Raw genomic sequence first — 27785 nt, 5'->3', positions numbered from 1 at the left:
TCCACTCCAAAAATCTGGCTATTGAAAGTTGTCCTGTCATTTGTGGAGTGTTGGCATGTAAAGCATTCAGTTCATTTTCTCTCAAGTGCCACAGTCATCTTAGTGTTGATTATCTGCTCCCTGTAGCTACCTTCAAGTGGAATACATATTGGAGAGAGAGGGAGAGATAGAAAGAGAGAAAGGGGTAGAGAAGGGGGGAGAGAGAGAGATGGAAAAAGAGAGAATACTGCCTGTAGATCTTGGCTGATGGATAGCCCTTGAAGAGGCTATCACATTACCGAGATGGAGAAAGTCGTTGAGTGATTGAGTGTGACACACAAGACCCTGTGCAGCTAAACGCACGGAGAGCCACATCTATAATAGCTTGTCAACAGAGCTCATTTGCATCATATGATTTTTCCAGTATTGATCATCGCTCACTTCAACCAAAAAGGGGGGATGGACAACTGAAGAGGTAGGGAAGTCCAGAATACACAATGGACTCCTGTCCTCTACTTAGGTATGGATACCTGATTTAATTTAATTTATATAGCCTAGAAGAATGGAGAGAGCAAGAAGGAGAGAAGGAGAGAAAGAGAGATTTTTATCACCAAAGTGTAGACAGAAGGAGAGAAAGCAGGAGGAGTCAAATACAAACCCTCTGGATTAGATTTAAAGGACTATTGCTATTCCCCCATCTGGCATGTCAGTCAGCCCTGTGCTGGCTTGTCCTGGAGTCAATGACAGATCAGGTTCTCTCAGATGGTCGCCCTGCCTTCAGGTCCTTCTCTGGCCTAGACCAGGCCAAGACCAGGGCTAGACCGGGGTGATTGCATTACATAAGGCCTGGCCTCACACTCTGTTTTAAGAGGTGGGATTTAAACCATATTAGAGATGGAAAGAATGAGATGTTTCAAATCCCCCTAAATCGGCCCTGCTCAGTGGTGAAATGGCTGTAATAAGGAAAGACTTAACCAAGAAATAATCCTCTGACGAGGGTGTGTGTGTGTGTGCAACGTGTCCATGTGTGTCAGGCATACATGCATATGGCTGACTTTATCAAAAAGCACCTTCCTGTGTCATTTGTCTGTGTGTGTGTGTGTTTTTTAGAATGTTTGTGTTGTATGTGTGTATGCATGTGTTGGGTTGGGTCTGGGTTTATTTGTGTGTGTCTATGTGTGTGTGGGTGTGTGTGTCTGTGTGCGTCTGTGTGTGTGTGTGCGTGTGTGTGTGTAAGCGTGTGCTTGGGTGTGTTTGCGTGTGTGAGTGCATCCTCGACCGTGGTCCTCCTCTCTCAAACACGGCTGCTCTCTGCCCTTCAGGTCATGGATTCTGTGACTGTGGACAGTGTGAATGTGATGACGAGTGGCATGGGGATGCCTGCCAGATCCAGGAGGACTGCACCCTCTCCGGCCGGAGCAGCAAGGAGCTCTGCAGGAACACACAGGGGGTGGTCTGCTCCAACGCAGGTGACACACACACACACACACACACCACAGATTCACATGCACACATCTGTCTTTGAGTAGACCTCCATTGCTAGTGCTTATTTGTTTTACTGATGCTGCCTTCAAGGCTGTGTGTGTGTGTGTGCGTGTGGATCAGCGGATGCAGACTGAGTGGATGTCTAGGTTAAAGCTTCTTCTCCTCAGACTGACAGCACCACCCCCACCTGTGGAGAACCCCAGTGGCCTGACTGGCCCCGTCTTTGTGTCCCTGGCTAGTGCTTATTTATCATGCGGCATTCAAAGTAGTGTGTGTGTAAGTGTGTGTGTGTATGTGTGTGGACTTCTGGCAAGACAGATCAGCATGTGCAAATGCAAATACAGTCACAGCATGCATTCTGTTTGCCTTGTGGCCTGAGAACGCCCCCCTGCATACACACACACACACAAGTACACAACACACACCACGGACACACATGAGGGAACCAGACACTAAGTCTCCTTCCAAAGCACATCTGCAAACCAGCTGGGTCCTTGCCCCCTAAAGTGCATCCCATTTGACACATACGACACAAACCACACATCAAGACACACACATACACACGCTTCATCTTGGACACACACTTTCTTTCGATGACTAACTCTGTGTGTGTGTGTGTGACAGGCTCGTGTCAGTGCGGCAGCTGCGTGTGCCACAACCCTGACGGCCGAGGATTGGTGAGCGGGCGCTTCTGCGAGTGTGACGACAGCGAGTGTCTGGACGAGGACACGGGTGAAGTGTGTGGAGGTACGTCATTCCTCGCGCCCGAAAGAACCAGCCCTCCCTCTGAAGCAGCTGTTGGAGTCTGAGAGATCCCTCACATGTGCCTCATAGAGGAAATAAACGTACACTTTCAAAACGAAACCAAGCCAAAACATAGATCTAGGAGTTAGCCGACGAATCTTCCGATAAGACCAAGGAATTTGATCGTTGTCGATGACGGTTGGTGTTTTGGTGATGGCGTGTTCACACGTCCGTACGTCGAACAGAAAGTCCCCGTGAGGCCAGTGACAGCACACACGCTCCGCCCATCGCAGAAAGGTTAATTGGGAGGGAAATGAGGGTTGACCTGACATGTGTGGTGCCACCTCTAGGTGTTCACTCCTCATCCCACACTCCCCAAAGGTTGGTTGTGCCTTGTCAACGCTACTGAGTCAGCACTTAGGATGTAACGCACTATGCACTGTCTCATTAAAATGGCACAAATTATTCTGGGGTTTAATAGGTCTCATACAGCTATTCAAAGGTTATACGCATAATTTGCAGAGTAGGGATGTGCTTATTCAAGTTCAAGTTCAACTTTATTCTCTGATGAACTGGCATGTATACATGTATCAAAATAATGACATGATTACATGCAAGTAGGCTCTTGATGATGATAAATTGAAAAATCAATAAGTAATATGATAAGAATTTTATCCATCCATCCATCCATCATCTGACGCTTTTCCCGGGGTCGGGTCGCGGGGGCAGCAACCTAAGCAGGGAGGCCCAGACTTCCCTCTCCCCGGCCACTTCCACCAGCTCTTCCTGGGGGACCCCGAGGCGTTCCCAGGCCAGCCGAGAGACATAGTCCCTCCAGCGTGTGCTGGGTCTTCCCCGGGCCTCTTCCCAGTGGGACGTGCCCAGAACACCTCACCAGGGAGGCGTCCAGGAGGCATCCTTATCAGATGCCCGAGCCACCTCAACTGGCCCCTGTCGACACGGAGGAGCAGCGGTTCTACTCTGAGCCCCTCCCGGATGACCGAGCTTCTCAACCTATCTCTAATGGAGAGCCTGGACACCCTGCAGAGAAAACTAATTTTGGCTGCTTGTATTCGCGATCTCGTTCTTTCGGTCACTACCCACAGTTCGTGACCATAGGTGAGGGTAGGAACGTAGATAGACTGGTAAATAGAGAGCTTCGCCTTTCGACTCAGCTCCTTCTTCACCACGACGAACCGATGCAGAGCCTGCATCACTGCGGACGCCGCACCGATCCGCCTGTCGATCTCGTGCTCCATTCCTCCCTCACTTGTGAACAAGACCCCGAGATACTTGAACTCCTCCGCTTGGGTCAAGATCTCCCCGACCCGGAGATTGCACTCCACCTTTTTCCGGTCGATAACCATGGCCTCAGATTTGGAGGTGCTGATTCCCATCCCTTCCCAATGCTTCGCATTCGGTTGCAACCGCTCCAGTGAGAGCTGAAGGTCACGGCCCGATGAAGCCATCAAGACCACATCATCCGCAAAAAGCAGCGACCCGATCCTGAGGTCACCAAACCGGAACCCCTCAACACCCTGGCTGCGCCTAGAAATTCTGTCCATATAAGTTATGAACAGAATCGGTGACAAAGGTCAGCCCTGGCGGAGTCCAACCCTCACCGGGAACAAGTTCGACTTACTGCCGGCAATGCCGACCAAATTCTGGCACCGGTCGTACAGGGACCGGACAGCCCCGATCAGGGAATCCGGTACCCCGTACTCCCGGAGCACCCCCCACATGAGCCCCCGAGGGACACGGTCGAACGCCTTTTCCAAATCCACAAAACATGTGTAGACTGGTTGGGCGAACTCCCATGCACCCTCCAGCAGCCTGCCGAGGGTGTAGAGCTGGTCCACAGTTCCACGGCCAGGACGAAAACCACATTGCTCCTCCTAAATCCGAGGTTCGACAATCCGACGGACCCTCCTCTCCAGAACCCCTGAATAGACTTTCCCAGGGAGGCTGAGGAGTGTGTTCCCCATAAAGTTGGAGCACACCCTCCGGTCCCCCTTTTTAAAGAGGGGAACCACTACCCCGGTCTGTCCAGAGGCACTGTCCCCGATGTCCACGTGATGTTGCAGAGTCGTGTCAACCAAGACAGCCCTACAACATCCAGAGCATTAAGGAACTCCGGGCGGACCTCATCCACCCCAGGGGCCTTGCCACCGCGGAGCTTTTCAACCACTTCGGCGACCTCAGCCCCAGAGATAGAAGGGCCCCCCCCCCCCGATGTCCCCAGACTCTGCCTCCACGTCGGAAAGCGTGTTGGTGGAATTAAGGAGGTCTTCAAAGTATTCCTTCCACCGATCCAGGACGTCCCCCATCGAGGTCAGCAGCGCACCATCCCCACCATATACAGCGTTGACAGTGCACTGCTTCCTCCTCCTGAGTCGCCGGATGGTGGTCCAGAACCTTTTCGAAGCCGTTCGGAAGTCATTCTACATGGCCTCGCCGAACTCCTCCCACGTCCGGGTTTTTGCCTATGCGACCGCCAAAGCCGCATTCCGCTTGGCCTTCCGGTACACATCAGCTGAATATGGAGTCCTACCAGCCAATCTTGACGGCATCCCTCACCTCCGGCGTCCACCACTGGGTCCGAGGGTTACCGCCGCGACATGCACCGACCGCCTTGCGTCCGCAAGGCGTTCCTCCCAATCACGCCCCTCCAGGTCTCACTGTCATTGCCCACATGAGCATTGAAGTCCCCCAGGAGGACGAGGGCATCTCTGGGAGGAGCGCTTTCCAGCACCCCCCCAGAGACTCCAAAAAGGGTGGGTACTCTGTGCTGCCGTTTGGTGCGTAAGCACAAACAACAGTGAGGACCCGTCCCCCCACCCGAAGGTGGAGGGAGGCTACCCTCTCGTCCACCGGGGTGAACCCCAACGTACAGGCGCCGAACCGAGGGGAAACAAGTGTTCCCACCCCGGCTCGACGCCTCTCACCGAGGGCAACTCCAGAGTGGAAGAGAGTTCAGCCCCTCTCAAGGAGACTGGTTCCGGAGCCGATGCTGTGCGTCGAGGCGAGGCCGACTATATCTAGCCGGAACCTCTCTACCTCACGCACCAGCTCCGGCTCCTTTCCTGCCACCGAGGTAACGTTCCACGTCCCTAGAGCTAGCTTCTGCAGCCGAGGATCGGACCGCCAAGGCCCCTGCCTTCGGCCGCCGCCCGTCTCACACTGCACCCGACCCCCATGACTCCTCCTGCGGATGGTGAGCCCAATGGAAGGGGGTCCCACGTTGTCTCTTCGGGCTGTGCCCAGCCGGGCCCCATGGGAAAAGGCCCGGCCACCAGGCGCTCGCCATCGAGCCCCTTCCCCGGGCCTGGTTCCAGGGGGGGGGCCCCGGTGACCCGCTTCCGGGCAGGGGCAACTGAGAACCATCGTTCTTTTTCTTCATGGTGGTTTTTTTGAGCCACGCTTTGTCTGGTCCTTCGCCAGGTGGCATATCAGGGGCATACCAGGGGCATAAAGCCCCCGACAACATAGCTTCCAGGATCACTAGGACACGCAAACCCCTCCACCGCGGTAAGGTGGTGACTCAGGGAGGGGAGAATTGTATGATCAAATTTAATATATTAAGGAAACGGAGAAACCAGTCATCCCCTGATTGTCTGATAGTGACACAACAAACAGAACAGGAGCTAATGTAAATATGAAATAGCAAATACAGCACTTTATATTGTATGGTATACAACACATACCATACAATATAAGTCTATGCTGTGTGTGTGTGCGTTCTGCTTTGCTTCCAGGGCACGGCCAGTGTTACTGTGGAAACTGTTACTGCGCTGCCGGTTGGCATGGAGACAAATGTGAGTTCCAGTGTGACATCAGCCCATGGGAGAGCAAGAGGAGGTGCACGTCTCCAGATGACAAGATCTGCAGCAACCGGGGTCTGTCCACACGTACACACACACACACACACACACACACACAGCATTAATCTACAGAATCCCTTCTGCATCTACAGTAATGTTTTTTCTCGCAAAGGTAAGAGGGTAGTCTCAGTTTTATTAAGACTGCCTGTGATGTCTATAGCCCTCTGGGGTCCGGAATGTCTTTGTCAATCGTTCACAGTTTGGCATATCATAAGTGAAGGATTTGTGTGACAGCAGGTATTTTGAAGTATACTGCTGTTTTACATAATCAATACAGAGCAGCAGATACCCCTCTGGCACTTGCCCCCAACTACTACTGTCTGTTGAGAAGAAAGGAGAATTAAACTCCATGAGGTTCCACTCATCTCTCTTCTGTGCTCCTCTCATCTCCATTCTATTCTCTTCCTCTCTCCTCTGTATTCCTTTCTTCTCTACTTTACTCCTCTCTGCTGATCTCTTCTGTACTCTTCTCAGTTCGGTCTCTCTCTTCATCACCTTCCTCCTCTCCTCTCCTCCCTCTTCTCTGGGGGGTAATCCTGTTCTCCATCTTAAGTTCAGGGTTAACATTACGAGTTATTAAAGTGACAGAACATCTCACTCTACTGCACATTGTATCTCATTTCCACCCCAGGGGAAAGTTCTGGGGGGCTAGTTAGCATGATCACCAGAGATGGAGATAAAACATCTGAAAGGCTAGTTAGCATGATCAGACAGAGAGAGAGAGAGAGAGAGAGAGAGAGAGAGAGAGAGAGAGAGAGAGAGAGAGAGAGAGAGAGAGAGAGAGAGAGAGATTTGGCACTGCCTCGATTACTGCCTCCAGCGTGCAGTAAAGGAGATGTGATATTTATAAGTCAGGGAGATGCCTTTGTTCTCTCAGTTTAAATTCATTCTTTTATCTTCTGCAGCAGGTCTGTGAAGGTGCAGGTTCTGAATGACAGATTTCATAAGATTACTCCCTGCCATTACTACTGTACTTACCCATAAACTTTCTCTCTCTCTTTCTCTCTATGCCAGTCCATAACTACTGTCACAATGGGCTTGCCGTTAAGGCGTGAATAATAGCAGTTTCTGGCTATATGTTGAAATCCTTTTAAAAGCAATTGTAGTTGATGAGGGTCTGATTGTGGTTTGGCCATTGACCTGCACAATGACTTGGGAGAGGAGAGGAGAGAGAGAAGCAGAAGAAGAAGGAGAAGAGAGGAGGGAAAAGGAGAGGAGTGGAGTGGAATGGAGAGAAAAGGAAAGGGAGGGGAAAGCGGAGATTCAGGGCTTGGGGCCAGGCCTGCCATATCATAGCCCAGCCAGTAGAGTTTCCAGCTGGCCAGCCTCCCTCAGGCTTCCCCCCATCCTGTCTTTCCCAGGCCTCACCTGACCTGCCTCCACTGATGACAAAATGTGATTTCCATTGGTTGTTGCTTATCTGTCTGTCTTGGAAAGGGAGGAGAGATAGATGGGGTTGGGGGGTGGGTGTGGGGGGGGTCATCAGAGGCATAGGAACAGAAAGAGATTTTCCTCCTATGTCCTGCCTCTTGCCAGGTGGACCCTAGGGGATTGTGTCTGCCTCCTGTCATCCAACTCCCACTGTACATAACCATCAGTTGTGTGTATATGTGTGTGTGTAGGAACCTGTGTTTGCGGGGAGTGCACGTGCTATGATGTGGACCCCTCGGGGGACTGGGGGGACATCCACGGTGACACGTGTGAGTGTGACGAGAGGAGCTGTCATGCCACCTACGACCGATATGCCGACGACTTCTGCTCAGGTTAGCGGGCCCACGTTTGTTTACCAAGGTGTAATAAAGTTTGCACCTTCGAATGTGATGTTTCTGAACCCTAGATTAGGTGCCTGGATAGGGACCCGCTGACGTGGCGTTTGTTGGGAGTTGGGTGTTGACACTTCTAGCCAACACACACACAGACACAGACACACACACGCTAGGTTGTGGTTTCAGCAGGAGGGTTCAGTCGAGAACCAGCCCCATCTGGTTGTGATTGTGCGGTCCAACTTTAACAGGCCGGGCGGTTCTGCAGTGTCAGTGTACGACAGTGTCAGTGGGACTGACCTTCTACGTGCTAATAAATACAGTGCTGAGGAAAAAAGTTATTGGTACTTGGATTGATCCCACTGATTCATCCCAGTGAAAATGCCAGTATGTACCATACCTACAAACACCTATGTACCATAGGTGTTTGTAGGTGCCTGTAGATTTTTCTTATTCTCATTGAGAGAGAAGGGGAGGACAAAAATATGCAAGTTCTCTCTCTCTCTCTCTCTCTCTCTCTCTCTCTCTCTCTCTCTCTCTTGCTCTCTCTCTCCTTCTCTCTCTCATTATTTGCTTCCACTCCTACCTTATATCTTTCCACTCTTCTCCTACACCCCTCCGTAACATCTTTCTTCCTTCCGGTGTCACCTTGTCCTCCATTCCTCATCTCCTTGCTCATCCCTCTCTTCTCTCCTCCCCTGCCTCGATCTCGCCCTCCTCTCCCTCCGGTCGCAGGTCACGGCCAGTGTAACTGTGGAAGGTGTGACTGTAAGGAGGGCTGGGCTGGCAGGAAGTGTGAGCACCCCCTGTCCTGCTCCCTCTCTCTGGAGAGCAGTCTGAAGAAGTGCAGAGGAACCTCCGTCATGCCCTGCTTTGGACGAGGTACAGATACACACAAACACACACACACACACAAACACACACCACTTTCTCATGTTTCACAATGTTACATTTCTATGGAAGCTAACTGCGAGGGCTCACGCCTACAATATTAGGTTCATTAGATAATTGCTGGCCCGTACTCAGGCAAGTAAACTGAAGGTCTGATATCTCAATGTTCATTACACTGGATCAATATGGTCAAGCTAAAAGCTTCCACTCTGGTTGGATGTGTTGGCTCTGTAATATTGTGTCTACAGGCAGGCCTATCTCACAGGAATCACGTATGTTCTGCTACTGTCATTTGGCTAAAGCGATTATGGTGAATGTAAGCATCTCAACCATATGGGATCCTAAACGGCAAAGAGTAGTTCGAAAACTGGAGGGTTTGGGGGTATTGTTACAGTAAAGCTAGTATGTGTTAAAAACGAATCAAACCATGTGATTACCTGTCCAGAAGACAAACAGCAACCACTGCATCGATTTTCAGGTCCTTTGATTCCCGCAGTTGCCTCCAGCGTGGAAAAGCAGTTCCTATGTTGATTCTGGTTTTAGACCGCTGTTGATCCAGACATTTTTTATTTGTTGATGTTTGTAATTCGGTCTTTCTTTTAGTCTTTGCTTTTACTTGAGGGTCAGGAGAAAAACAAGGTTGCTGCGTTTTTCCCTCCACCATCACGTTCGCTCTGCACAGCAACAAGGAACCCGCACAAACTACGTATGATTGTATGCGCAAACAAGTTGCACGATAAATATAGATTGACAGACAGGAAGGACATCCTATTATTACATTCAGGCCAAATACAGTTATTGGTCCTTCCACAGAAGATATTGTAGCATTGCGGGGAAAACAGACACAACTCGGGACAGAAGAGGCAGAGACCACGTTCGGGTTGATAGTTCAATGAGCCCAGATGTATTTCCTCGTGCGGACACGACAGCTACCCCGGGGGTTGAGATGTCCGCCAAAACAATAACAAGGTTGGTGAGACCCGTTTCAGACTAAAACCCAACTGTCTGCCTACCCGCTCAGGTTCAAAGAGACTGCTCCTTACCCTCGCTCTCTTTCCTCTCACCTCCTCCCGCCCCCTTCAAACTTTCCACCAATACCCAAACCAGGCCAAACATCTCCCCCAATTAACCAATAAAACTCGAACTTGTGTAAACCAACCCCCCCAACTCTATTCCTCAGTCCCACACCCCAAGGTTCTACAAGCCAGCGTTACAATATATACCGTATACTGTATATAAACTCCTCAAAAAAAGTTTGGAAACGTTATTACGGTTGATTATTCCTCCCCTTCAATAATACCAATTGGTGTTGTATTTTATATCGTTGGAAATCCTGAATAGTCAATTTTACAACGAGGTACAACTTGTAAGGATCATGCATTCGTGGAATGAGCAACGATCCTTGTTGTAAAGGTGACTAATCAGGCTTTCCAACTATATAACATACAACACTAATTGGTATTATTGAAGGGGAGGAATAATCGGCCAGAATAACTTTTCCGAACTTTTTTTGAGGGGTTTATATACAGTATATTTATTCAAGATGTGAAGAGAACTTCAACCAGTATTATTATTACACATCCTAGCTTTAAAGGTTGAATTTTCCCATCACTGGAGCCAGAAGTACTTTCCAGCAAAAATGCTTAAAGTGGAAGCATTTTGTGTATTTAATCACTTCTGGTTGCTCCCTGTGTGATTTTCACTTGTTCATTTCTCCAGGCTCCTGGGTACTAAGGGTGTGTCAGAGCATCGTTCACCCCCTCGATGCAGCACCTTAATTCCACCACATCTGCTCAGTAGAGCATTGTTCCTTGTGAATACCGCTTTGTTCAACCATCTCTACTTTCATACCCCTGGAGACTGTCTTACATTGTTCCCTACTCAACCTATCAAAGCACAAATATCCACATCAGCGTGAACAATGAGGTGTGGAAAAAAGCCCAGTGCAGGCCACCGTCTCCGTAGTAACTAAGCTTGACGTCTCTCTATTGAACGAGACTGTTACATGGCGAAGAGTTTTCCAATAATCTGGCTTTCTGTGTGCTCCATTAGAAGGAGAATGGTCTACAAGGCTGCCTGTGTTTACCGCGTATAATGGAAGCCATTGATTTAGTGCTAGTCGGAGTGAGGGTCTACAGGGAGGTCAAGGCCTGCTTAATGTTCAGACCAGGTTGGAGCACTGCTGGGGTTGAGACCTTGGCTCTGGGTTGGGGTGAACTCTGGGTTTAGGTGAACTCTGGGTTGTGCTTGGAGTTGTGGGTTGAGATGAGGTAGGTTGTTGTGAATTGTGGGTTGGGGTGAGTTGTGGGTTGGGGTGAGCTCTGGGTTAGGGTTGGAGCTCTGGGCTGGGGTGAACTCTGGGTTGGGGTGAGTTCTGGAATGGGGTGAACTCTGGGTTGGGGTGAGTTCTGGAATGACATCTCTGGGTTGGGCTTGGAGCTGTGGGTTGGGGTAAGGTGGGTTGGGTTGGGATGAGTTCTGTGTTGAGGTTGGAGTTCAAACCTGGCCATGTCCTCTGATTTACAGAAACAATTGTGTCCTATCACCTCTGAAACTAGACTACAAATGGGATCTTATCCAATGGCAGTCATGGCTTTGGAGAGAAATACACAATTGATGCCCTGGAGTCACAACCGCTAAAAGTGTTAATTAACCTAGCAATTCAAATAACCAACTCACAAATCTAAGTGTCAGCCATTCAATTCTACTTAATTAGAAGTGATGCTGTTGGAATGTTCTCTGTCAGCTGTTACACAATAAACAGTTAAATCAAGCTATGCTTCATAAAAGTGCAGGGGAAGGGGGGGGCAGGGAGCACCCCCACAAAATGAAACAGGCGAGATTAAGTTGTGCGGGGAGAGTTAATTAGCTTTAATTTCCTCCTGCAGTACCTTTAAATAATCTCCAGTTGCTGCTGCCAAATGGCATTTTAAATTGCCCTGTGTGAAAGAACAATTAATGGAATCTATAACCCCCCCTCACCTCCTTTTTTAAAGTGCATTTACTTTGGATCTTAGACAGTGGTGTAGCTCCTGTGCCTCTTACTACTGTTTTACACAAATGGTCCAGGTTCCACAGACTTTCTGGAGATGCAGTGAGAGACTATTATAAGTGGCTCTGGTCGAGAGTTCCCTCAGTTAAAGGTTCTATGTGCCCGTCTGTCATCATGTGCCAGTTACGGTAGGTGGCAGGAATTAAGCCCACAAGGTCCATTTCGTTCCCCCTGAGATGCAACGTTGTGTGAAATGATAAACTCCATCTACTGTCCCTCGCGATTTATTCCCCTCAGCGGCTACTGAACCAATGATATTCCATTCTGCGGAATCTGTATTCCATGTACACTCTCGGGCCAGTAAATGCATCGATATGGCCTGGATCTCCCTCTCATGCACCCCCCCCCCACCTCCCCCCCACCACACACATTTACCACATTTACCGAGACAGGGGCTTAAATGATGATTTATACATCTGTTTACTGGCTCTCGGGCACAGGCTGCTGTGGCTGGGCATCCCTGCAGGGGCTCTCTGTATTGTCCCAAAAGATAGGCCATTACTCTCCTCAACACTCCATTGGCCCCCTTCTGCTCCAACTGAAACTCGAACAAGGCTTCTGCACTATCTGCATCTCTCTACATGTATTTCCGCATGTGTTGTTTTTTGGGGGGAAAACATTTAAAAATCAAGAGTTGGAATGAGTTCACGAAGGCATTAGGAGAGAAAAAACAAGAGAGAGGATGGAAAGTGAGGAATCAAGGAGGCAGAGGAGAATAGGACAAATCTGAGGATTAACAAATAGAGATAGATTGGAGAGAGAGAGTATGAGTAATAAATAGAGACAGGGACAGAGAGACAGAGTAAGATATGTGTGAGAGGTGAAAGAGAGAGTGGGAGAGAGAATCTTAGAGCGTGCTGAAAATCTCGGCTTGACCGGAAAAACCTTCAAATGTTTATCAGCAGTGTCTAAATGACAGGAGACAGGAGCTAGGACACAGGTGTTTCCTTGAGGAAACACCTGTTTTCATCCTCATCCTGCTCATACCTGAAATTCCTCTATCTCATTCTCTCTCTCTCTCTCTCTCTCTCTCTCTCTCTCTCTCTCTCTCTCTCTCTCTCTCTCTCTCTCTCTCTCTCTCTCTCTCTCTCTCTCTCTCTCTCTCTCTCTCTCTCGCTCTCTCTCTCTCTGTCTGTCTCCCCCCCCTCCATCTCTCCCTCTCTGTCTTACTCATGTGGTGCCTTTTTTTAAACATGCCTGTCTACATACCTTGGGCAATGAATTCAACTCATTCATTCAGTAATTTTTGTGTGAGTCAGAAGAACAACCGAATGTGCTGACGGAATTGTATACCAAACTAGCATATTTCGTAGTATTTTGTAGGAAGCATTTTAGCATATTTGATTGCGATCATTGTGAAATGTATGCACAATCAGAACAGTATTTTCCTTCCTACTTCTCCTATCATGTAATGAGGCGTTGTGATTGGTTATTCTGTGGAGATGTACAACACAGATGTCGCTGGGGGAAGGTTGCAACTTGTGTGTGTGTGTGCGTGCATGTGTTTGTGCTCTTTCAATTGCTACTTAAATATCAGTTTGTTGGTCGATCTCCTATTGGGGACTAGTGTTGATCTGAATGAATGAGGGAACAACAGGCAGACATTGCAACAGGAAACAAGTCAGTGACTTGTATTGAAGTAAAGCATGAAGAAGCGAGGATGAGAGAGCAGCTATACAGGAGGAGCATCTATATAAGGTTTAGGGTCTATAGACCATCACATCTTCTATTGAAAGGAATATATAATTGAAAGTTTTATTGTATTGTTAGTGTATTGTAAACTATTGTAAGGTGTACTTGATGCCCTTCAATATTGCAGAAACCAACAGTGTTGTGTAAAAGTCGCATAAATTGTTTAGATATAAATGCTGTCTTTTATGTTTATTTTCTGTCTTTTGCATTAGTGTATACGTAGAAAAGACCATCTATTTATATATTTTTGTTGTTGCAAGACTGTACAATGCAAATACAATTTACAGAACATGACAATTGAATAAAAGTTTGTTGATGTTCTGATAGATGGCCCTGGTCTGAATGGCTAGTTCCAGCAGCCTCCATTATAGCAGCAGTCTAAGGCCTCAGCATTAGCTTCTGGCCTACCTACCTCACGTTGAACTCAATCATGGAGAGCTGTTCAATCCCCCTCTACATCCACCTTTGTGTTTTTGCCATCGCCTGTAGATAAAGAGAGCCCCAAAAATATACGTGGGTCAGTGACCTGATGTGTTCATTATGATGTCCCACATCCATTTCTTTTTTTTTTATTGCTTTTCATAAAAAAGCTATTGAGCTCAGAGGTATGTCTACCCAGTGTCGTTCAGAGTTACCGTCCCCACCTAAAATGCAAACAAAATACAACAACAAAAATAAAGAGCGCAAAACCAACTCTTTGGGTGGTAGAATGGCACAATAAAAATATGGGGATGATTCAACTTTATAATTGTTTTCCTTCAGGTGTTCTTTACGCTTTTACTTACACTTTTGTCCCAAGAGTACACTGGGATATCAGTCAATAACATTAGCATTCAGATCAAATTGCAGTTCAGAAAGTTTAATACAACAATGCACATTTTTGGTATGGATGTGTATATTATTTTAAAGTGATTAACTTATCTCTGTGTCTGGGAAACAGAGCGAGCGTCTTGATAGCAATGTCAAACTTTACTAAACAAACATCCTTCAGGTGTTCACGTCAGAGTCAGTACTGATAACGGCCGAGGAGCAAAGGCTATCTAAGGGGGAAAATAAGACAGCCGTCTGACTCTGTTTAGGTTTCACAGCTTTTAGTGTGTCCTCTGCATGGTCCAATAGGGCTCCATTCACGCACACACACACTGCTGCCCACTGGACATGAAGGTGTCTGCTTGGAGAGCGAGGGAAACACACACGCACACACGAGAGCAGGCAGCCATGACGACCACAGAGATAATCGATAGGGCAGGGGTGTTATGACATCAACAGTTGCCGTAGCAACAGAGCTAGGGAGCAGACGGTGGAGGGTTATCAGTGTGGCGGGAAAGAGTGGTTGCTAGACACGCCAGACTGTGTGTGTGTGTGTGTACCTGTGTGTGTGTTTGTGTGTGTACCTGTGTGTGTGAATTTAATGCAGGAGACCCTGTTGCTATACCTCACAAGTCACAAAACCCATAAAAAGTGTGTGAAAGTGTGTGAGCAGTGTGGTCTGAAGTGCCCTTTTCAGACTTCAGTTGACATTGCAGTGTACAAATGGTGGGTTATAGTTACACCAGCACATCTTTATGTGACATTGTATGATCTGAGACTGTCGAAAACTATTGAACCAATTTACATTAGCTGAGCTAGCATTCTCCTGAGTAGCATTACTAAATTAATTCAGTGCTATGCCAATTCATTTAGAATGTATTGAAAGGACAGCCCATTGAGATGTAACATCTAATTTTCAAGGGGGGCCTATTGACACAAATACATAATTATATTAAACACGCACAGACGCCCAGACTTTGGCTATCATGAATCAAGGAATAAACATACTTTTATTACACCTTTACATGGATGTAAGCATATAAATTTCCCTACGTTCTGTGATGGACCCCTCACAGAAGATTTCTTTTAGAGCTACTATGTTCACATTTTCCTCAGACACTTTGGCTGATGACTTATTTAACACGTCAAAGTCAGGTCAAATAGATTTCTTATCATGTACACAGTTTAACACAAGTTCATTCTGGATAGTCAAATTCTTGGGACATAGCAAGCAATAGTTATGGAGTGGCATAACAAGGAAGGATATTTTAATTCAAAACACTGGCAGCAAGAATAGGAACAAAAAAGAAAAGCTAACTAAAATTATGTTATGGCAGTAGAAGAAGTATATATTTTTTTGATGAGGCAAGAATAATAAAACTAGCACTTAGAGATTAGTAGTAAAAAAGAAAAACAAATAAAAACAGCAAATAGCTAAAATATATCAGAGAAATTGCAAATGTAGAAAGAAAGGCAAAAGTAATAAGAATATAAAGCGGACAGTGCCGGTGGATATATACATTCAGTTAAAGTGACTATAGAAAGCATTGAGGTGATTATTGGATAAATGTTCACAGAGAAACAGGAAACGATACAGTCATTAACAATGCTCTCAATAATGCACCTGTAGATGTTGGTGAGAGCCAAACTTCTTGAATCTCCTCAGTAGGTTTAGGCATTTTTGACCAGTTTTCACTGCTGTGTCTGATTGCCTGGACTAGGAGAGGTCCTCATTGCTAATTGAAGGGGGTCCAAGGTGTAGGGGGGAGAGGAGCAGAAGTGAGATCTGACTAATCACTCGAAGATCTGCCTGATGGTGGAGGTCAGTACTACACAGCGACAGTCATTCAGACATGTGATAGAAGGTTTCTTCAGTACAGGGACAATGGTTGTCAGTTTGAAGCAGGAGGGGACTGCAGACAGGTTCAGGGAGAGGTTGAACATAGAAGTGAATGCCTCTGCTAGATGGTCAATGCACGCTCTGAGGACACAGCCATCTGGCCCTGGTGATTTCCGAGAATGTACTCTATTCAGAGCTGTCCTCATGCCAACCATAGTCCTGGTGCTCAGCTGGTCTTACCGATACTATGATGTTGCTCATCTCAAACCGTGCATAGAAGGGAAGAGAGGTGGTGGGCTGGGCATCCAGACTCCAGCTTGTTCCTCCAGACTCGGTTGGCATCTCTGATGGCTCGGTGGACTTCCTCAAGGCTTCCATGTCACCAGAGCTATCGGCAGAATGCCATGCTCCGAGCTTAGCACGGGCATTGCCATTAGCCCAGGGTTGGGGAAAGTCCTGAGTGTTACTATAGTAACTCAAATGTATCATCCACAACCCCTCAAAGCCTTCTTTCCAGGGGTGCCAGGTGTTTCTGTACTGAGGACTAGAGAGTATTTAAAGCAGGTGAACTCTCTCAAATGAGCCGTAGCGTTAAGTGGCGTGCAGCTCTCAGCGTTTCCCCTGTAGCCACCTCCTCCAGAGCCGGCTGGATGAAGTGGAGCAGGAACATTGTGAGCTCAACATGATCTACCATCGACGGGACGGGGGGTGTACCTGTGTGTGTTTATTCAGCTCTTGCACACGCAAGCCATATTTAAAGGAGGTTGATGGTGTTCTCTGTGCCTATGCAGGGCAGTGCCAGTGTGGCCAGTGTACCTGCCACCCGCCAGGAGACAGCCGAGTTCACGGGAAGAACTGTGAGTGTGATGACCGCCAGTGTGAGGACATCAACGGGGATGTGTGTGGAGGTGAGGATGCACACGTGCACACACACGAACACACCCTCACCACTCTCTGTCTGTCTGTCTGTCTGTCTGTCTGTCTGTATCTCTGTCTGTCTGTCTGTCCGTCTGTCTCTCTGCTCGGTACTAGAAAGGACTGCGTCATGCCCTGAATATCACCTAAAAGCTAAGTGAGGACTGGGGGTTGCTTGGAAGTTCCTGAATTATACATAATAATCTAATGTAGATGTGCCTGTGTTTCTTTAAACTGTCAGAGTTCAGGACAACAATAGATTTCTATGGAGAGGGGGTGTAGTGTAATGCAAAGTAGAGCTTCTGCAAAAAATTATAAAGAAAATCTCTGTAGATTGATAAAGGCCTGAGCTATGACTGCATTTTCAATAAGAAACAGTGTTTGACTTTGAAAATGGATTGTCCAGTATAGTATCAAATTGACAACGTAATTGTATTATCTTGAGTTAAGTACTTAGTAACAGATGTTTGATTACCTTTCCCACCGCACAAATGAATCAAGCACCAAACAGAGTAATATTTCTCTCTGACTCCCTCTGTATTTTCATACGGCCCACTAAAAGATGGCCACTAAGAGAAATGTAAAACGAGGCAGAAAATATTCAAGGGACTAAACCTGTACACACAGGCAGAAACAACATTTTTAGTTGAGTTATGCACATTGTTGTTTCGGTGAAAAGAAATGAAAGATTTACTTGATTTATGATAAGTAGTCAAAGCCCCCACCCACATTTGTTACACTAGTCCTCTCTTCACCCTGTGGCTGGAGATTGGTGGACAGAGATCAATCAAACATAGCAGACAGATATCAACACATCAGTTAGTTTTAGTTTTCATGCTGTCCTCCAGACAGCTCACGTTTAAAGAGTATCACAGTCTGCATAACACACACACAAATACAGTGGTCCTGCCTCAGACCTTGACACCTGCACCAGAAGGGGTCCTTTACTCCTCTCTCTCCCCTGGAAGAGAGACACATTTAGCTAAGGGCCAGAAAGGATGTTTAAACACATGTTCACACTCCAGTGGTTGAGCGCTTCAAGTGTGTGTGTTTGTGTGTGTGCTTGTTTTGTGAGCACGAGCAGTGCTACTGTAACTGTCCCTCAGTGTGGGCCTCTTACTGGGAGCAGGGGAACCCTCCTGAAATACTTGAGGCGGGGTGAAGTTCAGCATGTCAATCAAAATAGAGATGGAACACGGCTTGTTTACAGCATTTCAACTGTGCTGTACCTCTTTCCAGATCGCTGTATGTCCTCCCTATGCACACTTTCAAACAGTCACATACTTATAATCACACACTTACAAACTCTTTAAGGTGCCATCCCTCTCCCTGTCTTTCTCTCCCTCTCTCACACACACATAAATGTCCCCACCCCCCCTTGAGAGGTTGTGTAAGGTGTGTGTTGGTGTGCTGTGCCTTTCTCAAGCAGTGGTGCATTGCAGCAACCTCTTTCCTTTCAGGCGATGCAATATTAATGTGAGTGCTCTTCTGGGCCTCATTGAATTAGGATAAGCAGAGACAACACCAGAAGGGGCTCTCGGGGCTGCACTGTCTCACCTGCTCAGACACATGTACAGTACACACGCACACACGCATGTGAATCATGTTCACGCACACACACCAGGACTGCAGAACACTTCTGCCTGGGCCACTGGGCACAAGTTGCAGAAGCCTGTGTGAGTGTGTCTGCTCAATCATCATTATTGTACCTGCTAATAATCTCTGCTATCATTTGTTTCTCTCCTATTCCTTTTCTCTCTCCATCTCTACTTCTCTCTGCCACACCAACAGTCCATGTATACACTTTGGTTGTGTGGTTGCGTGCCTGTGCATGTGTGTGTGTGTCTGTATGTGTGTATGTGTGTGCTGTGAAAGACAGGTGCAGTGTAATTGAAATGACTCAGGTTCTGCTCCTCCGAAGCAATTAACTCCTCCCCCCAGACAAGCTGATTGGAGCAGCCATGCATGACCTGGCATTCAGTTGCTCTCACACTCTGCACAGCTTAACACCAACTGTGACTAACCCAGCTCTACTCTACCCTCTCCCATCCAAGTCACAGCACAAGGAGGAAGCTAGTAAAGACAGGCAGGACTTGAAGAGATGGAGAATTATGGAAAAGAGAGCGAGAAAGATGGAAATGTGAATAAACCGACATTAACTCATTCTTAGTCTAAGCGTAACTGTGCAGCTTTGATTACAGTAGTTCCACATAGGATATACAGTAAATCAAATCAAATGTTATTTGTATACCCCTTTTTACAAGCAATGTCACAGAGGGCTTAACAATTGCCCATAGAACTGCACCTGAACTAACCTTAACCCTCAAAGAAGACAAGGAAAGGACTCCCAGGAAAACTCAAGAAACCTTAGGAGGAGCAGTTCAGAGAGGGATCCCATCCTCCAGAGATTCTAAACAAAATATCTTTCCTGAATGAAAGACTTTTGATCATCCACTCATTGCATGTCTTCAGGAAGACGTGTTTGATCAAAGTTTTGTGGTGCTGTCGGCCACTTAAAATTACCTGGAGACTGGCCACTTTCTTAACCAATTAGAAGGGACTGTCTTTGGTGTTCGTGCCTGATGGGGAGTAGAAGCCGTTAATGAACGAAAAGAGTTTCAGCTAAAACTTAGCCTGAGGTGAATGACTCAAGTAGAAATGTTCGTGTGTCCAGTTCTGAGAGTTTGAGTAGCAGACGATGGTTGGATGAATTTGGTGAACACAACGTTTGCAAATGATTTGGTTTGTTCAAAAACCATGTGCAAGACTAGGTTAACCCTCACCAGACCTACCATGACTAGGTTAACCCTCACCAGACCTACCATCACAAGGTTAACCCTCACCAGACCTACCATGACTAAGGTAGCCCTCACCAGACCTACCATGACTAGGTTCACCCTCACCAGACCTACCATGACTATGGTAGCCCTCACCAGACCTACCATGACTAAGGTAGCCCTCAAGTAGTTAAATGAACCATAACTAGACCAAATGAAAAATGAAATATAACTAGATCTACCCAGACTAAGTTATTATTTTAGCCTTGACTAGGTTCACACTGTAAACTTGAACCTTGGTGATGTGCCCTGCTTCCGTCCCTGACTGGTTTAACCTGTCGTTGTCTCCATCTCCTCCAGGTCATGGCTTCTGCTCGTGTGGCAGATGTATTTGCAGCGACGGCTGGTTTGGGAAGCTCTGTCAGTTCCCCCGCACCTGCGATATGACAGACGCCCAGAGCAAGGAGCTCTGTGAAACTGCAGATGGCGTCATGTGCAACGGGAAAGGTTACTACATTGGGACGCTGTACATTATTTAAAGTTAATATTATATAAGTAGCCTATAACATTATCATCTTTTGATCCTTTTTTCAGTAATGTCCTATAGAGGCTCTAGACAGAATATTTCTTAGTTATTAATAACATATATAACAGTTATTAATAACATATATCACATAACTTACTAAGTTAATGCATTTTATAGTCTGTATAGAGGTAAGGTTTACAAATGTTTAAGGGCATTACTTCTTGGATTTATTCCTCGATTATGATCAGGGTTTTCCCTGTGATTAACTGCCAGTAGGGCTGGGCATCAGCTGCAGACAGCAAATGAAGAAGAGCATGTTCATTCTCTATGCTCCGCTGCACTTAGACATACGCTGAAGAATAATCTCTTCCTCTCTTCTCCTCTCCTCTACCCTTCCCTCTCTTCTGCCTTTCCAATATCTGCAATGACACTTTGACCTGTGGGCTCTTTTCCGCCTAACATTTAGTCTTTTTTTTTTCTAACAAAGGCTGAACCTCATTACTGTGGCCTGCCAAAAGCTTAGCTCATGTCAGTAAAGTCAACTAAAGCCTGACGTAAAACTGTCAGGATTCTTTCTCTAGTTGGAGTTTTTTCAAACTTTTGTTTGTTTGTCTGTATGTGTGTGTGCGTGTGTGTGTGTGTTTACCTCCAGGATCCTGTCACTGTGGACGGTGTATCTGCTCTCCTCAGGACTGGTGGGTGTCTGGGGAGTACTGCGAGTGTGATGACAGAGAGTGTGACAAGCATGATGGCCTTATCTGCACAGGTACGGAACATCCGTTTGCACACAAACATACATCCTGTACATGTAGAACATAAACACACACAAATGTATGAAAGTGAACACACGAAATGTATCCGGTGTCGGGACTGGGAGAGAAGTGAGGGAAGAAAAAAAGAGACCACAGCGAGATAAGAAGAGACCTCTTCCTTCCCTTAGATCTCTCCACTCCACACAACTGTCTCCGTTGTATTCAGAATCAGAATCAGAATCAGAATGGGATTTATTCGCCATGAAAGTTTGCACAGACAAGGAATTTGCTTTGGCAGGAAGGTGCATACAATAAACATATACCTAAAATTTAAATATGTGGACTATCTATACTAAGGGTACATAAATTAGCAGTACTAAGTGGGATTAGAATAGAATTAAATATACAATAAAATAAAATATAAGTTGCCGTAAATTACAATATAAAAATACAAATATTACAAAAAATACAAATGTACAAGATACCATTTTGTAATGCAGTGCAAAAAGCAGTGTGTTTTAAGCAAGAAGTCATTAGAGTCAGTGTGGTCCCTTGGCCTTGTTGAAGAGGCCAACAGCGGAAGGGAAGAAACTGTTTTTCCTTCCCCTTTGCAGTAGAAATCACAACACTGTGTTTATCATTTCGTATGGCCCCAGGCACCTGGTCCCGACAACGTTCAGACATCTGTTCAGAAGTTCCTGTTTTATTGCCCCATCACTCAAATGTCAGCAGTTGTGTCACTCCAAAGAGCATCTCTGGTGCAGAACCGAACCAAACATTAATTTAAAAAACAGGAAAACAAAGAGAAAGTATAAATATGTCTGTTAAATGTCGCTGATTAGCATATTAATAATTAGGGCATATGTCATAATTACCATATTCATGAGGATTATTGTAATTGTGGCTTCTCACATTTGACGAGGAAAAGTCAGTTCTGGAGGGTGAGAGAGGGAATATGCAGATGAGATATTGTGTTTCCCTCTACCCCCTCCCAAGGTACAGTAGCAGTAATGCACACAACCTTTAATTATAATGATGCAAACATTTGTCTGCTGAGTTTGTTGAGGATTTATTCAGCTTTTGGGAATTTCATGCTTTACTCAAAGCAGATGATTCTAATTACACATACAATTGATGAGTGATGTGGAAAATTCAATGTATTAGAAATGCCTGCTGGTTCATTCCATGCACCAAAGATGATCGTTTTGGCACTGAATTGATAGAAAATTATACTCCAAAGGAATACACAATTTCTACTTTCACTCACCATCATTATTTTTTTGGTGTGTTTGAAAAAATTAACTACTTAGGCTGTGAAAACAAAATACATGTATGGTCGACTGACTCCTAGAACATCTTCATTTAGTGGATAGTGCTAGTCAGCTTCAGTCAATCCTGAAAAGAATAATTCCTTTTTGTATACATTAATTTATTTCTTTTTCACTTAAGTGTGATGTGCTATATTGTATGCCACATTAAATTCAAATGTGATATTATCTGAATTATAAAGGAGACTTTGTACTAAACACATACCTTTTCTCTTTACTCTTACTGGTAAAAAAATGTTGCAGTGCAGTAAACACAGGTCCAGCCTAGTCCAGTGGTGTGTGTGCCTTGCTAGATGAGGGTCTGTGTCAGGTCTGCAACAGGTCTCCATCAGCAAACTGCCGTGGAGCCTCCACACTGTGGAACTACACTGGGTGACACCTGAATCTGTCATAATCAAGGTTTAATCTGTGCGATAAGGGACAGGGTTTATTGGGAGCACAGCATTACTGGAGCTTGGTTTTAGACCCCACTGTGGAGCTCTGCATGGGGAACCAGAGTAGGGAGTACCAGAGGCTGGCTCTAGACCCCACTGTGGAGCTCTGCCTGGGGAACCAGAGTAGGGAGTACCAGATGCTGGCTCTAGACTCCACTGTGGAGCTCTGCCTGGGGAACCAGAGTAGGGAGTACCAGAGGCTGGCTCTAGACCCCACTGTGTAGCTCTGCCTGGGGAACCAGAGTAGGGAGTACCAGAGGCTGGCTCTAGACCCCACTGTGTAGCTCTGCCTGGGGAACCAGAGTAGGGAGTACCAGAGGCTGGCTCTAGACCCCACTGTGGAGCTCTGCCTGGGGAACCAGAGTAGGGAGTACCAGAGGCTGGCTCTAGACCCCACTGTGGAGCTCTGCCTGGGGAACCAGAGTAGGGAGTACCAGAGGCTGGCTTAAGACCCCACTCTGGAGATCTGTCAGGGGACCAAGGCGTGAAGAGTGGAATCCTATTAAAGTTCTGCCATGATGAAGCCGTTCTCTCAATTCACCGTTCCTCTCCTCACCTTTGCTTGCAGGGAATGGAGTCTGCAACTGCGGCAACTGTGATTGCTGGGATGGCTGGACAGGCAACGCATGTGAGATCTGGGTAGGGGCCGAGTACTGACACAGGGGACTGTCGCAAACACAGACTGTGCTGCCTGAGAACGAGGGAGCAAGAAAGGATGCTGGCCCTCCTTGGGTAGGAGAGGATGGAGGGAACGATGAAGTGGAGAAGAAAAGAGAAGCTTAAGCCGAAAATGGGATGTAATTCTTCATTCAGATATCTGCATATCACTTTGTATAACAGCATTCATTGTACTGGTTACAAATTATCGTCATTAAAACTGTGTTTTTTATGCAAGAAAAACAACTGCGGAAGCCAAAAAGCTGTTTTTCTGTTTAAAACACATTACAATGTAACCCTTTATATTTTTCCAATACAACTATATGTATGAAAATGTGTTTATATAGGAATGCGTACATACTCCAGAAAGCTACATATTATAAGATGCAGGTACATTAAAATAATCCAAACGTTAAAATAAAAAGGAAAATGTTTTATTATTAATAAAATTGTTCTAACTGTGGTTTGTGTAATGTTTTGGAGTTTTCTGGCCATCTGTGTATTTTTTGTTAAAAGTGCCCCACCACAAACTGGACTCAAGGTACACCCTGCTCGCAAGTCAGGTGTCTTTTTTAGCTTTTTTTGTCTTTATTTTTTCTTTTTAATAATAAAACATTGAAGGTGCCGCAGGAGACATCATTTTGCATGAAAAACAAGGCAAGGGATTCTAACCATGGCCTATGGTTTTTAAATCTAGCATTACATTACATAAATGATGGGCATACTTGCAATGGTACATATTTAAAATAAATAATTTTCAGTAGTGACTATTTCATTTCCCGTCTATCAAAACAAGCCAAACACTACTATCACACCCATGTAAACCTCCAGTTACATTAATTCCCCACCCCCCTCTTAGATTGTGAGATTGTGAACCCATCGAAGGGAAATTGTTTAGAGGTGAAGGTAGACTGAAAGAGAATAGAGATCAGGGGTGGCATGCTGTATGTCACATGTCACTGTGAAAGCTGCTTCAGAGATCTGATATGAGCCACAATGAAGTTAGAGCTCAGCCCTGCCTGACTGCTAGGACTTCAGAAAGCCTTTTTCATGCTTTTTACTTGCTAGCCAACCTCTCTGTTTTAGTTTTCCCATCCAAATGATGGCTGCAATAATATACTGCACATTATATTGCATTAAGTATGTTACCGACATAACAGTACACCTTTATATAAATATTTTATTCAATATGTTGTATATATGTATACAACCAAACACAAACTGTACAGTGCAGACAAACTCGTTGCATATATGTATGTAAAATTAGCGGTACATACCAACAGTTCTTGACACACATAGCCTACTACATGCACAGTTCCTCAATGCCATCCTCCCCCCATGCAACAGATGAGACAACATACCAAAACAGAGGCTGAAAAAAACCCAGAAACACAGATAAACATAGATCCTTTCTTCTGCTAGAATGTTCTCCTTACACAAAATCCACTGAGAAACAGGAAAACAAGCCAAAATGTTCTATGGCAACTGAAGGACCAGGGAAACAACATCACACATACAAGATGAATTAAACGAACGAATGGACAAAGATACAATATTGTGTCCAGATAGCTCCAACAGAAATGTACAATTACACATCAGTCATTTACAAAAATAAAGTAATCCTTTAACAAACCAGTCAACTGGTCTGCATGGCCCTGGTCGCCTGGGCTATGGAGTTCATTAAGTGGAGAATGATGTCAAAATAAGTTTAATTTGGAAGAGGGACACCAGCCCTAAATAGAACAGAAATAATGTTTAAACTCCTTTGTAAATAGTTATTAATTGTCATAATAGCATTAAAATAGCTTTGTACAGTCACATCTTTAAGTTGAAATAATGTGCTTCATCCCAAAGTAAGAAATAAAAGCTCATAATGGCGATAGATTGTTGATTAACCATGAAATAAATGTTTAAATATATTAGCCATTTAGCAGCATACGGTAGCATTAGTCTACTTAACATTCTAAATCTTACCTACTATTAGGAAAATCAACAAAGCAAGACAAACTAGTTTAAATATGTCAATAGATTTAGATAAACCTTGATAAATTGCCAACAGTTATGATAAAATGAAAACAAAAAGCGTAGTGATGTTCTAGATTATGAGTGTTTGTGTGCCTACAAACATGCTCCCTTTAACTTCAAGCCTGACTTGTCACCTATCAGATGTCTGGACCAAACCTCTCCCAAACAGTTTGCTTTGTGGAAATACATGCAAGTGAACAGAATGTATCCCTTCACGACAAAGAACAAATAATCATTCACCATCCATGACAGTCTTCAGAAGGCCAGCAGAGAATCAAAGTGATTCTTTTGGTGAGGGAGGACCATACAGTGAAGTCACAGAGGGACAACAAATAAAATAAGATTCTGAATCAGATCCCCCCAAAAACGTTTTTTTCTGGGATGCAAATACTTTGGTCATTGAAGTGTCAGGAAATTGAAGAGCTGGACGTGGTGTTGAGTGGACGATGCTACTGGTTTCTCTTCTGGAGGTGTGGGTGGCAGAGGCACCTTGAGCCCAGTGGGGACTGGGGGACTATGTTTTTGCATGCCAGGGTCAAGGGTCAAGATTTTAAACAGGCACATGACAGGCCTGGGATGAGCAGTGCTGGACCCTTCATGCTAAACTAGGAGAAAATCCTTTAATAAAATCTCAATAAAAAAAAGGTCATGTTTTTATATGTATTTATATACATATACATATATACACACATATATTTATATATATATAAATAATCATATTTTTTAAATACAATGAAAATGTTACATCATTTAAGCCTCCCCTTGCCTTACTGCTGCAAGAATATAACACAATATTAACCTTGCCCATGCTTTAGTTTGCCGGACCAATGTGGATGCAGCCAGTATAGATGGCATCTACTCATTTTCAGCCATACTTCACTTCAAACAACAGTAGATGTTTACCTAAAATGGCTGCCGCAGCTCGGGTTAGCTTAGTCCATGGTTTGGAGGAGTCAATGAGTGCTGGACAGAGACCTACAAGGCCTAGAGATATTCCTAGAGCCCACGCTCCGGAATCACATTAAAGAAAAAAACAAAACTTCCTGTTCAACCAGAGTAGGCGGAGCTAACCGCTAGTGGGATAAGATAGTGATATGTATACACCACTCGTTATAGTGCTCTCCCACACGTGAGCATCTGTCTGTGTGTGTGTGTGTGAGTAGGTGTCTCACGTTGATTGCAGTGGGGGTAATTAGCACTTCATCAGCTATGATTGCGGGAGCTATCTTTCAGCCTCCAGTGTTTTTTATCAAGCTGTAGAAAAGCAAAACTCAGCCTGAGATGCTTACTCTAGCCTCCCCAATGACGCTGTGTGTGTGCATGTGTGTGTGTGCATGCAGTTGTGTACATGTGTGGAATAATAAGATCGACTATTTTACATGTGTTTGCTTGTATGTGGATTATACCTTGTTGGCGTGAATGCGTGTATTACAAAATCACACTTTGCGCCTGTAAAATCTCTTGTTTTGTTTTGTTTTCTCGGTATTTGACAAAGAGAAAAGTGTGAGAATAGAGATAGAAAGAGAACGAGACGGGAACATACTCATAAAAAATAGAGGATGACAGTCCAAGTATTGACTCTATCTGTACAGTATATCGGCCCCGGAGTGGAGCTGGTGCCCTGTGGTATAGAAAATAGATGAGGAGGCCCAGGGGAGTCTGCCATCTGGGGGACTCTGGAGGAGGACACGTCAGGAGGACCATCGCAGAGCCATGTCCGTTTCACACACTATTCTCCGGGCGTGGCACGCTTACAGAGAGGGGATTCTAAAGGCATTCCATGTCTGGACAGGCATTCCATGAGCTGAGTCCCCAAGTGCCCATGCGAGGACACATTTTGATGCCTCCGCCCCCCCCCCCCCCCCCATGAGATTCATCCACCAGCTGGGGAGAGAGGAGGAGGAATAGGGGGAGCAGGGGGATGAGCGGGTAGAAGGAGGACGTAGGGAAGGTTCGCCTGGATCCGATCCATAGAAGAAACAAGGACGGAAGTCCAGGAAGGAGAACCCCTGCCTCCCTCGTGACCCTGCCTTGAAACACACACACAAACACACACACATCTACACACACTCGCAGGGTGAGGTGTGGCTATGTGGTGGGCTTAGTAGAGGGCTTGCTGACTGGTTTGCCACCGTTCATCACGGCAGGCTCAGTTGTGCTTTTACTGGGAGGAACAGTCGCCTTAGGAACAGTCTCACCGACATCATGCAACGATGGCTCTCTGTACATGGCAA

General features: G+C 45.7%; 2 protein-coding genes across 5 annotated transcripts in view; one reads left to right on the top strand and one right to left on the bottom strand.

The window, feature by feature from the left end:
- The first annotated feature begins 741 nt into the window (after window positions 1-741).
- itgbl1 (integrin, beta-like 1) lies at window positions 742-23989 on the top strand. Its single transcript, XM_062456252.1, has 10 exons — window positions 742-760; window positions 1302-1448; window positions 2089-2211; window positions 5964-6104; window positions 7712-7852; window positions 8588-8734; window positions 16929-17045; window positions 20190-20336; window positions 21008-21121; window positions 23438-23989. Exons 1-10 carry the CDS (start codon window positions 742-744, stop codon window positions 23524-23526), a joined length of 1185 nt encoding a protein of 394 aa, XP_062312236.1. The 3' UTR covers window positions 23527-23989.
- The window catches only part of fgf14 (fibroblast growth factor 14), a 91288-nt gene continuing 87079 nt past the window's right edge, over window positions 23577-27785 (bottom strand). For all 4 annotated transcript variants that reach the window (XM_062457511.1, XM_062457514.1, XM_062457515.1 and 1 more), the window contains exon 5: window positions 23577-27785. In XM_062457511.1, the coding sequence (XP_062313495.1) occupies window positions 27640-27785 (146 nt within the window). In that variant the 3' untranslated portion in view covers window positions 23577-27639.

The sequence above is a fragment of the Osmerus eperlanus genome, chromosome 3 (genome assembly GCF_963692335.1).
Source record: "Osmerus eperlanus chromosome 3, fOsmEpe2.1, whole genome shotgun sequence".
Lineage (NCBI taxonomy): Eukaryota > Metazoa > Chordata > Actinopteri > Osmeriformes > Osmeridae > Osmerus > Osmerus eperlanus.
The sequence above is the reverse complement of the archived record's forward strand: the minus strand, read 5'-3'. Positions and strand labels throughout refer to the sequence as shown.